This window comes from Podarcis filfolensis (genome assembly GCF_964270895.1).
Source record: "Podarcis filfolensis genome assembly, chromosome: 13".
NCBI lineage: Eukaryota > Metazoa > Chordata > Lepidosauria > Squamata > Lacertidae > Podarcis > Podarcis filfolensis.
This window is the reverse complement of record NC_139615.1, coordinates 15,483,082-15,499,936: the sequence shown is the minus strand read 5'-3', so window position 1 is coordinate 15,499,936 and position 16,855 is coordinate 15,483,082. Positions and strand designations below refer to the sequence as shown.

General features: G+C 42.0%; 1 protein-coding gene across 1 annotated transcript in view; it reads left to right on the top strand.

Annotated features, from left to right (window-relative positions):
• Positions 1 to 1,915: 1,915 nt before the first annotated feature.
• ITGAL (integrin subunit alpha L) overlaps positions 1,916 to 16,855 on the top strand; it is a 48,951-nt gene continuing 34,011 nt past the window's right edge. Inside the window, exon 1 of the mRNA XM_083584306.1 lies at positions 1,916 to 2,237. Coding sequence (XP_083440432.1) covers positions 2,177 to 2,237 — 61 coding nt within the window. The 5' untranslated portion in view covers positions 1,916 to 2,176. The remainder of the gene's footprint in view (positions 2,238 to 16,855) is intronic.

Here is a 16,855-nt window from a genome sequence, read left to right as displayed (position 1 = left end):
GACAATGCTCTAGTTACAGGTAGGTAGCCATGTTGGTCTGCCGTAGTAAAAAAAAAAATTTAAAAAAATCCTTCCAGTAGCACCAATAACTAACTTAGTTGGTCTCTAAGGTGCTACTGGAAGGAAATCTTTTTTATTTTGTTAGGACAATGTATTCACCAGATCTTTAATAACATGTGCCTTCATCCTTGGGCCATTATTGGTAACAGGTGCTAATTTCACTAATTTAACACGGTCTTCTCATTCTAAAGTTTAAACTGGGGGTGGGGGGGGGGAGCCTCAGAGCCAAAACTCTCTTAGATCCAATTACAGTGGTACCTCGGGTTACATACGCTTCAGGTTACAGACTCCGCTAACCCAGAAATAGTGCTTCAGGTTAAGAACTTTGCTTCAGGATGAGAACAGAAATCGTGCTCCGGCGGCGTGGCAGCAGTAAGAGGCCCCGTTAGCTAAGTGGTGCTTCAGGTTAAGAACAGTTTCAGGTTAAGTACGGACCTCGGGAAAGAATTAAGTACTTAACCCGAGGTACCACTGTATTGCAAACTGCTCCAAAAACTATTTTGGCTAAAGGGGCAGGGCATACGTACTATACACAAACCACTCTCATCAGCCTATGCATGGACGTGTAGCCAGGAATTTTGTTTGGGGGGGGCAGCCAAAGTTGTTTAGCTTTTAGGAAATCATCCCATGAAGACGACATTACGGGGGGCAGGCTTCTACTGGGAAAGGCAGGCTTTGGCTGGGGGGTTAGAACCTCAGATAATTGAGTAATTTCAGTGCTTTTCAATAATATTTGTGGATATTATTGCCCTCTGCCCAGCTACACCCATAAGCCCCTGCCAGGGATGTAAACTTACCAGTGGCTTTGGCAGGTGAGTGGGGCTGCCTTGACGTGAGGCAAAGGAGTAAGTGAGTTGGTGGGGTTTTCTTGAGGGAGGGGCACCAGTCCGCTATCCTCCATGCCTATTGTTTGAGACAGTTGCAAGCCTGTTTCCTTGTTTTGAAATAGGTATTTCATTGATTTTCGCAGAAGAATAGTGAACACAAAGAAAACTTGGAGTACAGTTCATCAAACACAGTTAGCATCATAAAAGTACACACACAAAAACAAAGTTTGTTCTCGAAGTTGATCTCTCCATAGTGAAACTTGCGGCTGTGATAAAGATACTGATTTTGTTTATATACTCAAGAATCAAAGACCATATACGCAGAAATTTGTATTTCTTACTTTGCCCTTTTAGCACTCTGCTGTGCTGAGTCAAACATTCGGAGAACATTATTTCCTTTACTCGAGTGAACCATGACTGCAAAGACCCTGACCCGTTTGCCACCTGATCGCTATTCCCATAAGTTCTTGTTTCCCCCTAATGTGTTTTATTTTTGTTTTTTAACACATTACGGCCACAGAGGCTGCACTCAACCTCAGAAGACTTTTATAGGAGGAGGAACTTTCAACCCTGTCCCCCTCTGGCAGTTTTTCTGCTGAAAAGTCTTCCACCCACAACCACATTGCCTTTTCCTCCACTCACTCTTACATGTATTTTTGAAACAAATTGCCAACTTCCGTTTCCCCCATGCGCTCTCGCTCTCTCTCTCTCTCTCTCTCTCTCTCTCTCTCTCACACACACACAGAGCAGTGTGTAGCACTGTTGTAAGACTTGTCTCTGTAGATGATTTGTCATTCAGGAAGCATCTATAGCCTTGAAATGAACATTAAACGTTTGGGAGTTCTTTGCTCAAGTCCATGATGCCTATCTGGCCAGTCGTACAGGTCCATTCACAGTGTGATCAGGTGCCAAAGTCACGGCAGTGTGTGTGTGTGTGGTTGCATTGGTGTAACTCCTTCCCTCATTGCGCAGGTGCCACCCCTCGCGCATATGCATATTCAGAGTCTTTCATCACCCACGTTTCCTCTCCTGCCCACATCATACCCTTTGCTTTTTGTACCACGTGGGGGAGCGAAAGTAGCAGTACAGTTTTGAGATTTGGAAGCTTAAGAGTCTCCCCTCTTCCCCACTCTCCTTCATCTTCTGCCATAGCCGCTTGCTCCTCTTGAATCTGTCTCTTGGCTTGATCAAACTATTCATCTGCTGCCTTCCTGCTAGTCATGCCCTCCAGAAAATAAGCTTTTGAACTCTTTAAGCCGCCACTGCTGCTGCTGCCGTCACCACCCAGCATGCCTGGCCTACACCTTCCAGTCTACTTTCTGACGCTGCTGATCAGCTTGGCTCTTCAAGGTAGGTCGGAATTGGTTCAAACGGAATTCTCTGTCTTGACTGAGGCTGGAGAGAAAGTCTGCTGGCACAGATACCATGTTTAGGTAGGATAGGCAGATTGGACCTTTGCAGGTTTGGGAATTGCTGGAGTGAATTGCTTGCTGCATGTTGCGTGTGTGTGAGAGAGAGTTTTATTGGAGAGTTCCAGGGCATGGTGTGTAGTTACATGAGGCTGCTACCTTGGTAAAGCTAAGCAGGTTTAGCTCTGGTCAGTGCCTGAATGGGAGACCGCCTAGGAACCACATGGGCAATGCTCTGGGTTCCTTGACAGAAGAAAGGCAGGATGTGAATGTAAGAGAAGAAATAAAAAGGAGGCACAAAGGTTTTAAAGGAGACAGGTGATCTAGTGCTTCATCAGGCTTGCTCAGGGGCAGAGCTCACGCTTTGCTTCCAGATCCAATCTCTGGCATCTTTGGGAAGGACTTGGGGAGACACCTGTCTGAAATTCTGGAGGTCTGCTGCTAATACATGTTAAGCTACAGGCAGTTAATTTGTAGCCCTGCAAGGACTGCAGTGCCCCTTGGCCCAGGCGCCTTGGTCAATAATGAGGGTGGATGATGGAAATTTAGACCGAGGGCCTCGGGAGAGCTACAGGCTCCCTGCCCCTGAGGTACGGACAATACTTAGCTAGATGGCCTAATAGTCTTGATTTCCTAGTTCCTCCTTCTGCTAACCGAATTAGCAGCCAACTTTAATAATTGTGCAAGTTACAGATTTGCCAGAATGTCCCTTGAGACTTCCTGCTTTCAGCGGTAGCTATTTCTTGACGGTATGCATTTGGAGAGGCTGGTTTTTTTCTGGAGTTACTTGTTCCCTGAGGTTTGCTTCCACTTTTCTTCAGAGGTGTGTAGAACCCCCAGATGGGGTTACCGCGCGTTCCCATCCTACTCTGATCTGTAGCAGAGCTGTCAATTTCTGGCAAGGGCTGGGGGGACGGCTGGAATTGTATCTCAGTGAAGGGTCTCTTAACAACTTTGAGCACTTTTAACAAACTACAGTTCCCAGGACTCTTTGGAGGAAGCCATGACTGTAACAGTGCTACAAGCAAACTTTAAATGTATGGAGTGAATATCGGAAGGATACTCTGTGTCCATTATTCAGTGGTCTGAATACCTTTCCTGTCCTTTCTACATTTGAACATATACAGAATTTTGTTATCATTGGTCTTATTTGGATATATATATTTTTGGACAAATGGATGGCTTATATTAATATGTATGCTTAAATTAGATTTGATGGATTATTCTTATTATTGTGAGCCAACGTTCTTACTTTTGTCTTTCTGTTACATTTGCAACTTTTTGTTTCATTTTTTAAAAGATCTACACAATGTCAAAACGCACGTTTAACATCACATGCAGTTTGGCCCGAAGAGCGTTTCAGTGAGAATTGCAAGTTCAGATCCCAGCTGTGCAACGAAGCTCTGGCCAATTCACTCACCCCGCCATCTAGATGCTCTCATCTCATGGATGTTGAAAAAATTGTGTGCTGCTTTTCTTTATAAACTCTGGGCGCTTAAGGAGAAAAGTTAAAAGACAAAATGTAAAACATAGCTTCATCTTAAAGGTAAAGGTAAAGGGACCCCTGACCATTAGGTCCAGTCGTGGCCGACTCTGGGGTTGCGGCACTCATCTCTCTTTATTGGCCGAGGGAGCCGGCGTACAGTCATGTGGCCAGCAGGACTAAGCTGCTTCTGGTGAACCAGAGCAGCTCACGGAAACGCTGTTTACCTTCCCGCCGGAGCGGTACCTATTTATCTACTTGTACTTCAGGTGCTTTCAAACTGCTAGGTTGGCAGGAGCAGGGACTGAGCAACGGGAGCTCACCCTGTCGCGGGGATTTGAACCGCCGACCTTCTGAACGGCAAGTCCTAGGCTCTGTGGCTTAACCCACAGCACCACCCATGTCCCTTAGCCACATCTTACAAAACCACAAAATGAGAGAATGATACATGTCCAAAATGCAAAACAACAACAGCGACAGCAGTGAGCGATTGAATGATAACCAGGAAAACAGCCAAAGCAACCCTGTGGAAATAGGGTTAATGTTTTGGTAAAACCAAGGTTTTGCCTCGCGACTAAGATCATCCTCATTTATATCACACCACAACAACACAGCAACACACACAATACCCTACACTATCCCCTAGCTGTCTTCATTGCCATCATCACATCATCTTTCATAGAAATACAGTGGTACCTTGGTTCTCAAACTTAATCCGTTCTGGAAGTCCGTTCCAAAACCAAAGTGCTCCAAAACCAAGGCACACTTTCCCATAGAAAGTAATGCAGAATGGATTAATCCGTTCCAGACTTTTAAAAACAACCCCTAAAATAGCAATTTAAATGATTTTTACTATCTAATGAGACCATTGAAAATGAAAGCAATAAATAATGTACAGTGGTACCTCGGGTTACATACGCTTCAGGTTACAGACTCCACTAACCCAGAAATAATACCTCGGATTAAGAACTTTGCTTCAGGATAAGAACAGAAATCGTGCTCCGGCGGCAGCAGGAGGCCCCATTAGCTAATGTGGTGCTTCAGGTTAAGAACAGTTTCAGGTTAAGAACGGGCCTCCGGAACGAATTAAGTACTTAACCCGAGGTACCACTGTACTGCAGTCACACAATCAATCAATCAATCAGTAGCTGAACTGAGTTCCACACAGTCACACACAAAAAAAGAGCCACAAAACCAGAAAATAAGTAGCAAAAGCAGACAGACATCAGCGTAACACTCAAAATGTAATTGTGGCACTCAAATCGGAAGTGTGACACTCAAAACGGGCACATTCGGCTTCTGAAAAATGTTCGCAAACCGGAACACTTACTTCCAGGTTTGCAGTGTTTGGGTTGCAAGTTGTTTGAGTACCAATGCGTTTGATAACCAAGGTATAGGAAACTCTCCAGGCTTCCAGGCAGAGGCTTCTCCCGGCCCTACCGGGAGATGCCAGGAATCGAACCTGGCAACATCTGCATGCCAAGCAGATGCCCTGCCACTGGCCTACAGTCATTTTTCAGCTGTCCCTACTCTACTTCTGCTTCTTCAGCAAGAGTGTGAGAACCACTCTCACAGCAGTGTTGGTGGTGGTGGTAACAAAGCCGCAAGCCTACTTTCAGGCAAACCAGTGTGGGTCTTAAAAGCCTGGGCTGCTGCCACAGGGAGGAAGTCGGCTGAACGCACATCAAGTCATTCTGTCGGTATCTTGGTGTGATCTGCCACTGTCAGCAGCTTAAGAGCTGCCAGATACTTTAGAGGTGCTGCTGTTGTGTTAGCAACAGCCCAGAGCACAGGAATGTTGCCTGCAAAACTTGTCATCAATGTTTTGGAGAGGGAGGGGGGGGGGAGAGAGAGAGATTAATCTGCTTCTGCCTTTCTTCTTTTTTTCCAATTCTGTTTTATTAAGTTTCAACATTTTTAACATGTACAATCAAAACACAATTTTGTCTTTTATTTTTGCACCCTGTTTTCCATGTTGTTTCTCCCCTTCTGCTGCACCCTGTCTTCTATTAAATCATAACAATATTATAATCTAATTACTTCTGTTTCTCATAGCTCAAATCCTGTTTGTGAGTTTATCGTACTATAATTTTAAACTGACTAGTCACTGCTTCACCATCTCCCAGCAAGGGTGGAGAAATTCGATTCGGTTCACATTTAAAACCGAACCTATCAGATTCTCACATTCCAGAACAGTAGGAGAACTGAAATGCGTCTATCCTTCACAGTGCACACCTCTCTGGATGTTGTGATGCGCTTCTCCAAGCAAAAACGCATATATTAGGAGAAAGCGTGCGTACAAATTAAGACGTTTGTGAAAATAACATGCAAAAATGCATAATATTGTGGGGAATCACGTCCATAAATGAGTGCATTAGTCAAAACTGCAAACAAACAAACAAAAAAACTGATTCTGAGAAGAAAGCCGTATTAAAATGCAGGTGAATTTTCATAGGAATTTTTTAAAAAGTAGATTGCTGCAAAATGTGGAGAACTGAATTTCTGACTAGAAAAATGAGAAACCTCAGAGGAACAAAACTGAGAGATCCTCCCGTTCCAACCTCTCACCCAGAATCTCCCTGGTTAAGAAGAATGGCTTCCAGGTGACTCAAGTCACGCGTGTGCACCCCCCGCCCCGCTCCTGTGCTTCTAACAGCTTATTGTGCAAAAGAGCCGCAAGCAGAGTGCTTGCTTGCCACACAGAAGGTCCCACCAGCCTTAATATATGGAGGAACTGGCAGTCAAAAGTTTGAATTATGGAAATAAAACATTTTCAGTTAGTGTAGTGGTTCTCAGAACAGTTTCTCTGGGCCACACTTCAGAATAAAAATGTGCTCGTGCTGCACCAAATTTTTCATTGATAAGAAATACAATGGAAAACAACTCCCAACAGCGCTTGATTTATAACACACGACACAACTACTTTATAATATGATCACGGGACATCCATAAAGTATAAAACAAGGCAGCTATGTAAGAACGTGAATCTTCCCCCAAATTTAATTTTACAGAAGCCTTATGTACCTTAAGCATGTATACAAACTGAATGAGAGGTGTGAGCTTGCTTTTGCCAGGAAATTTCATTTATATTCGGTCTAATTTGAGACAAGCAAACTTTCATCTCATCAACTCAAAGAAGCTTCACTTTTCTGACCTTTCATATTGGGCAAAGTTGAAAAACCCTGTTCATAACAATACGTTGTGGAGAAGTTTAGAAGAATAGCCAATGCTCTTGAAGAGAGGCATGGATGCTGTTTCTGGTGTTGTTGTGGTGGTGGTGGTGGTGGTGGTTGTGGTTGTGTGTATACACACAAGCTATACTATACTGTACTATACTATACTATACTGAAATCTTTAAATGTGTATTGAACCTTCTTGCCACACTTGCCATCCTCTCCTTCCACACCAAGTGTGGCCCGCCCCACCCTTTGAGAACCATTTTGCGACTGTTTGTACAGCAGGGTGTCATCATTAAAGGCAGAGGCAGCTACAGCGACCACTTGAGAAGCTGGCAACCCTCAGGGTGTGAGAAAGCAGGGGTACGCCCTTCATCTGTGGCTGGGGAGAAAGAGGGGGTCAGAATGAGGAAATGTTGCAACTAGCCCTCTTACCAGAATGATGTGTGTGTGTGTGTAGATTTCTCTCTGAGGCTGCATAAACACCATATATTTAAAGCACATGACTCCCCCCCCCCATAATAATACTGGGGACCATCATATGCCTCTTGGAGCCCTACACTTCCCAGGACCCTTAACAAACTGCAGTTTCCAGGATTCTCTGGTGGTGGCAGTAGGGAGGAGTGGTTTAAAAATGCACAGTTTGTATGCAGCCTGATAGGTGAGTGACTTCTGTTGCCAAGGCAGAAAGGCTGCTGGCTCTCTTCCTGGGTGGCAGTGGCATCATCAGGGCAGGACTTTGGGGCAAATGCCCAGGGGGCTTCCACTCAGCTGAATGCACAGGGCACCTCCTGACATTTGCTGGCTGTGGCGTTGCCAAAGCAAAGGAAGGATTGGACTCTGATAAAATACACACACACAAGACCAGCAAGACTCTGGGAGGAGTGCGTATAATAATAATTCCTGTCCACCCTCCGGCCCAGGTCATTTTATTCACAAAAGAACATTTTACCCAGTGTTCGTAAGAACCAATCAGATTTCCTCTGAGCATTTAAAAAAACCCCACGTGGGGACAAAGTTACACTACAAAAGTAATTTAAGCATGCATACTTCTGGGGTAAATAAAACAGAACTAAAAAGGAAGAATGCATTCAGCAAACCCAGAGGTCATAAACAGCAATAAAGAAAGGAAGGCTGGGTAGTATTGGAGGGGGGCCACTAGGTGGCGCATCGGAAGATGGCTGACAATAACATCTCTCCGACCCACACGAGGTAATTTGGAGGCTATGATGGGGGTAATTAGCCTCCTTAACCCCCCCAGGATTGTGGGGGGGACGGCCCTTGCCTGCTGTGCCCTATACCACCCCCGAATTTGTGGGGGTGGGGGCACTAGGCACAAAGCCCTCCTGTGGGATTCCGGCACTCCTGGACGCCGTCCCTGATTCGCGCCGCTAGTTGCAAGCATCTTCAAAAGAAACAATTTGGACGAGATAAATTGCACATGCTTCAAGGAAAAAGGGGAGTAAAGACTGCTGACAGAAGAGATCTCTGATAACAAGACAAGAATAAAATATGAGAAGATACGTCAAGATACGGTACGACAAATGACTGAGGGGGGAGGGGGGAAAAACCTGCCTTCCTTTTTCTTATGTGATTTAACAAGAATCCCCTCCCCTAATGAGTCAGAAACTAAGGACTTAAGCTGTGGATTTAAGGCTGTGTGGAGATAAACTTTCGAACCAAAGCAATGTTTCAAGATGAAGCTGGAAAGCTAAGAGTTTTGGAATGACGCAGTTAAAAATGCCGTCGCCATTTTGGGAGGCATTGTTGGAGCTCTTGGGTCTGGGAGGAGAAAGAGAGAAATAGAGTTGTTTACATATCGTGGATCAACTCCTCGGTGGGACTTAAGAGCGACAAATGCCAAACTTATGATGGAAAGAGCGATGCTATCTACGAAGGAGATATATGGAAACCATCTGGACTTAGTGGAGGAACGGGAAATCCACACAGGATTATTATTTTGCGTATCGGCTTAAGGAGACTAACAGAAGAGATTGTAAAGGAAAAATAGAAATTATATGAACAAGATATGATGTGGAAACACCAAGATAAGACTGGATAGAATTATGAACTTTGTCTGGACTGATTGGGACTGATTTGGACATTAACGCAGTAATAAGAAGATGATTTGAATCCCCCTTTGGATCTTGAAGTATGGGTTCCCCCAACAAAATTTAAAAATTTGGCTTTGTAATTTGTAATTATGTGATGTGATTTAATTTGATGTGATTGGCCAGTTAATAAAAATTATTAAAATAAAAAAAAAGGAAGGCTGGGTAGTATTTACCATCTCTTTGTGAACACTCTTCCTGGCCCTTAAGATTTATCTAAAGATTAACAAACTACATCAAAGGACCTACCTACTATCTTTTATGGCTCAGGATGCCTGATGAAGCAACTGGCCTGTGTATTTAGAATGCTGATACATGCCTGTCAGGCGTAGAAAATGAACAGTAGAGAAAATGGCCAGAAATGCAGAGGCTTGTGGGAGTTGATCAGAAATTATTGTCAATGAATCAAACCCAATCAACGCCATGCTTTCATAGCGGACACAATGGCTTGATGCATATTTTATAATTCCTCATAGTAATCCCACCTGACCCCCACACTCTGGATATGTGCACTCCTACACTGGCTGACCACGTTTCTATGTAAGTGGGGGGAAATGCAACTTTACCATCTAAAGAGGGGCTCCTCCATAAGACCATAGAATCCAAGGTCTAAAATAACCTGAAATGACAAGATGTTTTGCGTCACCCCACAGCACCACTGTTGGGAGGGGGGGGCACTCCTGCGTTTGTGAGTGTGCCTTGCCAGGCAGAGTACAGTCATTTTTATTGGAATGGAAATTACATATTTTCTTGGAATGGAAATGACATCTAGCAAGACTCCTGTTAGAAAGAAAACATGGTGATGATAGATAAGTAAAAGATCATTAGGGTGGTTAAAAAGTTGCATGTTTTGTGTTTGTTTCCTGGCCCAAAATAATGATCTGCAGAGATTAGCAGACAAGGACTGTGAAAAGCATCACTTCCTGTTGCTGTTGATTTTGCAGTCTGCAACCATTAAAAGCATAACAGCTGCCTAGTCCACACTGTTTTCTGGGCACACGAATCTTAGTATTAAGTAATCTCAGGATTTGCATTACAACGAATGGCAGCCCTTAGCTGGGGCTTCTTTTTTTTTTTTTTTTAAATAAATTTTTATTAAAGTTTTACAGAAAAGAAAAGTAGAGATTCTCAAAATAAAAAAAAACCATAAGTTACAGAAAAAAGAAACACACAGAGATACAAGAAAAAAATCACAACTAATTAAGAAAAATTAAATTTAAACAAAGAACAAAAAATAAAAACAAATCCATTATTCCCAATGACCTCAAATTCATATACTTATGTTCTTGACCTCCTCCCCCCTCCCCCCTTTTGTATTCCCGTTTAGATATTTAATTCAGCAAATTCTTACCCTTTTTCAAATATTTAAGCTTTATACCATAACACATTCTATATCAATATTTTCAGCCAATCATCAATGCCTTTTTTTGCATAATCTTATTAACTTTTATCACTAATTACCACTTATAACCAATCCAAGCACAGTTTTAGCATTCATTAATTTTATAGTATTTCTGAAGATAGTCTTTAAATTTCTTCCAGTCTTCTTCCACCAACTCTTCTCCCAGGTCTCGGATTCTGCCAGTCATTTCTGCCAATTCCATATAGTCCATCACCTTCATCTGCCACTCTTCCAGGGTGGGTAGCTCTTGTGTCTTCCAATACTTTGCGATAAGAATTCTTGCTGCTGTTGTTGCGTACATAAAGAAAATTCTGTCCTTCTTTGGCACCAATTGGCCCACCATGCCCAGGAGAAAGGCCTCTGGCTTCTTAAGAAATGTATATTTAAATATTTTTTTCATTTCGTTGTATATCATCTCCCAGAAAGCCTTAATCTTTGGGCATGTCCACCAAAGGTGAAAGAATGTTCCTTCATTTTCTTTACACTTCCAACATTTATTGTCGGGCAGATGGTAGATTTTTGCAAGCTTGACTGGGGTCATGTACCACCTGTATATCATTTTCATAATATTCTCTCTTAAGGCATTACATGCCGTAAATTTCATACCTGTGGTCCACAACTGTTCCCAGTCAGCAAACATAATGTTATGACCAACATCTTGTGCCCATTTAATCATAGCAGATTTAACCGTTTCATCCTGCGTATTCCATTTTAGCAGCAAGTTATACATTCTTGAAAGTATTTTAGTTTTGGGTTCTAACAACTCAGTTTCCAATTTTGATTTTTCCACCTGGAAACCTATTTTTTTATCCATGTTATAGGCTTCTCTTATTTGAAAATAGTGCAGCCAATCTCGCACCTTATCTTTTAATTTCTCAAAACTCTGCAATTTCAATTTATCTCCTTCTTGTTCCAATATTTCCCAATATTTCGGCCATTTGGCCTCCATATTGGACTTTTTGAGTGCCTTTGCCTCCATTGGTGACAACCACCTTGGGGTTTTATTCTCCAATAAGTCTTTATATCTTAACCAGACGTTAAACAATGCTTTCCTGACAATATGGTTTTTAAATGCTTTATGAGCTTTAACCTTGTCGTACCACAAATATGCATGCCACCCAAAAACATTGTTAAAACCTTCTAAATCCAAAATGTCTGTGTTTTCAAGAAGCAGCCATTCTTTCAGCCAACAAAATGCGGCCGATTCATAATAAAGTTTCAGGTCTGGCAGGGCAAATCCACCTCTTTCTTTAGCATCAGTTAGTATTTTATATTTTATTCTGGGCTTCTTGCCCTGCCAGACAAATCTAGAGATATCTCTCTGCCACTTCTTGAAACAGTCCATTTTGTCTAGAATTTGCAAGGATTGAAACAGAAATAACATCTTTGGCAATACATTCATTTTTATAGCCGCAATTCTGCCCAACAAGGAAAGCTTCAGGTTTGACCATATCTCTAAATCTTTCTTCACTTCTGACCAACATTTCTCATAATTATCTTTAAATAAGTTTAAGTTCTTAGCAGTCATGTTGACCCCCAAATATTTGACCTTCTTTATTATTGTTAGGCCTGTCTCCTTCTGAAACCTTTCTTTCTCGATCGGTGTTAAATTTTTCTCAAGAACTTTAGTTTTTGACTTGTTCAACTTAAAACCAGCCATCTGCCCAAATTCTTGAATCACTTCCAAAACTCTTTTCGAACTAGATTCTGGCTCCTGTAATGTTAAGACTAAGTCATCTGCGAATGCTTTCAATTTATATTGCTTAGCTCCGACCTGAATGCCTTTAATCAGACGGTCCCTTCTAATCATGTTCAATAGTACCTCCAGGACTGATATAAACAACAATGGGGAAATTGGGCAGCCTTGTCGTGTACCTTTCTCTATCTTGAATCCCTCTGTCACCACATTATTAACAATTACTTTAGCCTTTTGATCTGAATAAATTGCACTTATACCATTTTCAAACCCTTGACCCACCCCCATCCCCTGAAGATTTTTCTTCATAAAACTCCAAGAAATGTTGTCAAAGGCTTTCTCCGCGTCTATGAAGATTAGAACTGCTTTGGTATTTATATTCACTTGCAACTTCTCCAAAATGTTAATTATGTTCCTTGTATTGTCCGACAAGTGTCTACCCGGGAGGAAGCCAGCTTGATCCTTATGGATCTCTTCCAATAGTACTTTTTTTAACCTATTAGCCAAAATGTCAGCAAATATTTTATAATCCACATTAAGGAGGGATATGGGGCGGTAGTTCTTAAGTTGCGTCTTTTCAGACTCAGTTTTCGGTATAAGTGTAATGTAAGCTTCCTGCCACGACTCCGACGCCTTTTTCCCCTCTAATATCTCATTGCACACCTCCATTAGTGGCCAAATTAACCAATCTTTCAAAACTCTATAATATTTGGAGGTTAAACCATCTGGTCCTGGAGATTTACCCAACTGCATATTTTGAATGGCACCCGCCACTTCCTGTTCTGTAATTTTGTCACTCAACAATATCTTTTTTTCTTGAGAAATTTTTTGTAATCCATTTTTCCTCAGGAATTGGTCTAACTCGGCCTCTTTCTGTGGCCCTTGTGTGTAGAGTTGTTTAAAGTATCTCTGGAAGCAGTTTCTAATTTCCAATGGATTCTGTATGATCTTTCCATTTACCTCCAAATTTGTAATAGTATTTAATTTCTGTCTTTTCTTCATCTGCCATGCTAGCAGTTTCCCACATTTGTTAGCCGATTCAAAGGACTTTTGTCTCATCTGCTTAATTTTCCATTCCACTTCCTGATTTATCATTTTCATATATTGTACTTGATATAACTTAATTTCTCTCAGAATCTCTTGGGATTTTGGTTTCGCTCTTAGTCTCTTCTCTCCTTCTTTTATTTTTTCCAGAATTTTATCTTTTTTCTCATTTTGGGTTCTCTTCTTTATTGCATTCTGTTGAATCAGAAACCCTCTCATGACCGCTTTGCCTGCGTCCCAGATTGTTCTTTTTTCCACCGTAGTGTTCAAATTTATCTCGAAATAGTCTCTCAAAGTTTTTTGGGCCTTCTTAGTCACCTCCTGGTCTCTAAACAGGGTGTCATTCATTCTCCATCTAAAAGAACCGATTGGCATTAGTTTCATCTCCATCTTCACTGCATTGTGGTCGGAGCAAGTTTTTGGGCAAATTTCCACTTTTCGTGTCTTAGGTGCCAGTCCTCTAGTTATCCATATTTGATCAATTCTTGTCCAGGTCATATTGGCTTCAGAGAAGAATGTTCCCTCTCTTCCAAGGGGGTTCTTAGTTCTCCAAATATCAGTAAGATCCATATTGTCAACTAGTTCAAAAAAGGTTTTTGGTAGTCTGCCGTCTTTAGTTACCACCTGTCTTTGCGACTTATCCATGTTAGTAGATACCACTCCATTCATATCTCCCATCAAAATGATGTTATAGTCCATATAGTCCAGTAATGTCTCATGCAGTTTCTTAAAAAATTCAGATTTCCCCTCATTTGGTGCATATACTCCTACAATCAAATATTTTTCACCTTGTAGTTGGATCTCAATTGCAACAAATCTTAGCTGGGGCTTCTTGGAAGGGAAGTTTCTGTTTTGAAATAAGATGTGCACTCAGGCACCGGTTGCCTCGGAAGCCAGCTTGGCAGTGCCCACACATAAGAAGGAGCGATTGGCTGACTCGGGGAAACTCCAAGGTTTGCAGAAGTGCAGCAGCACAAGGCTTGCACACCTGCAGCTGGGGCAGAATCAACGCAGCAGGCCAGATTGCAGAGTGGAGCATATCATCCCTGTGCTGGGGAAACTGCACTGACTGCTGATCAGCCCTGAACAACTCAGGAGGAGGTGACCTAGATCAGTGATGGCCAAACTTGGCCCTCCAGCTGTTTTGGGACTACAGTTCCCATCATCCCTGACCACTGGTCCTGTTAGCTAGGGATGATGGGAGTTGTAGTCCCAAAACAGCTGGAGGGCCACATTTGGCCCTCACTAACTTAGATCATTTGGGCAAATTCTACCCATGGCACCGCACCCTGAAGAATATGATCCCTGAGTAGTGACCTGAAAATGGGCATTTTCTGTTGTTTCCCCTGTTCTGTGCAATGCCCTTCCCTCTGCCATACCTGAAGTAGCAACCGTCCATTACATCAGTTCTCTTGTGATAAGGCTGATCTTTTCACCCAGGCTTTCTCAAGCCCATAATATTGGACCTTGTTTTATGTTTGAATCCCCTGGATATTTTTTTTTTTATTCTTTGCTTTGTTCACTTTCATTGGCTTTTGTGTGATTTTACATTGCTGTTTTACTCGCTGGATCATCACCTTGTTGTGGTGAGTGGGCTTGCATGTTCCTATGACCCTTGTGAGCGAAGCCGTCGGGAATCTCGTACTCCCAGCAGGGTCACCCAAGGGGGTAAGGTCAAAGGGAAGGGGCCAGACAAAGAATGATCCAAGAAGTCCTCAACAGCAGAACAGGCGGATGATAACAAGTGGGATGTTACAACGGCTGTGAAGGCGGATGAAGGCTGCAGCAGATAGGAATCTACCGGTTTGTGGTGACTACTTCATGCCATCAGAACAGAGCCCTACTGCGAAGACTGTGCGGTGGTCAGTGTGCACTGATCTACACACATAAAACAAATTCACGCACAGGCATCTTCCAAAAACCCAACCCTTTACTGGCATGCTGCCTGACTATAATGGTGGGACATAAAATAGGGTGGTGGGGGGAAATGGAGCAGCTGGAATCCTGACCAGGAGCACTCCGAGCAGCTATATTTGGGAAAGGGTCAGAGCTGAGTGGCAAAGCATCTTTTGCAGGTTCAGTTCCCGGCAGCTCTAGGGATTGTCCCCAGACTGAAATCCTGGAGAGCTGTTGTTGATGATATTGTAACCATGTTGTCAGCATTCCTGGTAAATCCTTAAACTTTTAATTTAAATTCTCCACCCTCCTCTCTTAATAAATTTCTATAAGTCGCCCAACTTCCCATCATAGTTTTCTTTTTCACCGCTATTGCTTCCAAAGGTGAAAGCCAAAGTGGTGTTTTAGTTTCCATTTTTTTTATATATTTGTCCCATATTCTATACATTTTCCCCCTAATTATATGGTTTCACCTTTTCATACCACAGATGATAAGCGTGCCAACCAAAAATATTATTGTGACCTTCCAAATGTAAAATATGTGGATTCTTCAATAGCAACCATTCCTTCAAACAGCACAGACAAGATGCTTCATAATATAATCTCATATCCGACAGGGAGAAACATCCTCTATCTTTCGTGTCTATTGGTATTTTATATTTTATTATTGGTTTTTCCCCCCTTGCCAGATATATTTATAAATATATTTTTTAATACATTCATCTTTGTGATTAACACTCTGCCCAGCAATGAAAGTTTCATTCTACCCCATATTTGCGAATTTATTTTAATATCCCCCCAGGTTTTCAAATAGTTATATTTATATAGATTCATATTATTTGCTGTTAACCATATACCTAAATACTTAACCTTCTTTTTGATCTTTAGACCTGATATATTTTGTAATTTATTTTTACTCTCATCAGTCATATTTTTTACCAGGAGTTTGGTTTTATCTTTGTTAATTTTAAGATCTGCTATTTCACCATTTTTAAAAATCTCTTCTAATGTTTTTGGAATTGACTCTATTGGTTCTTCTTGTTTGAAGAACATTTGATGCCAACTTTCTCGCTGGCTCTGCTCATTCCAGAACCTGGGGGCCACTACTGCAGCCAGATATGCCAAAACAGTAGCACAGGAAGATTTTCCTGTCAGATCATCTCCATCTCAGGTAAACCACAGATTGCTAAATTAGGCCACACAGGAGCAGGGCTAGTATTTAAAAGTTGGCAACTCTGTGGGAAGGGGAAATACTGAAATCTGATCCATCCTGATGTTAAAGCCCTCATTCCTGGCAGACTGCAGCCTTTGCACTTTTGTTTATCTGCAAATATTTCAACACAGAAGACAATCCTTCCTCTTTCATTATATATCTTCTGATTCCAGTCAGCTGGTAAACAAAGAAAGCAGCAGGGTTTTTTGTTAGCATGCGAAAAAACCACCCCCAAATTTGGACTGTTGTGTGATTAAAGGAGTTCTGAGGCTGTAATCCTCTGCACAATTACTTTGGGACGAAGGGAAATGTATTGGTAAGTAAACAGAAAAAGAGAGGCCTATCTGAGAGGGGTTTCAAAAATATAAATCCCCCTACAGGGTAAGGATATTTGAGTGTGAAACCTTTGTAGGACTCACATAATGCTGTTCGCTTATAATTAGAAAGAGTGTGAAATAGCTATGTCTTTTTAAAGAAGTGTGAGTTCCTATTAATTTCCGTGCGAAAGATGGAGAGATAAGATCAGAGAGCGCTTCTT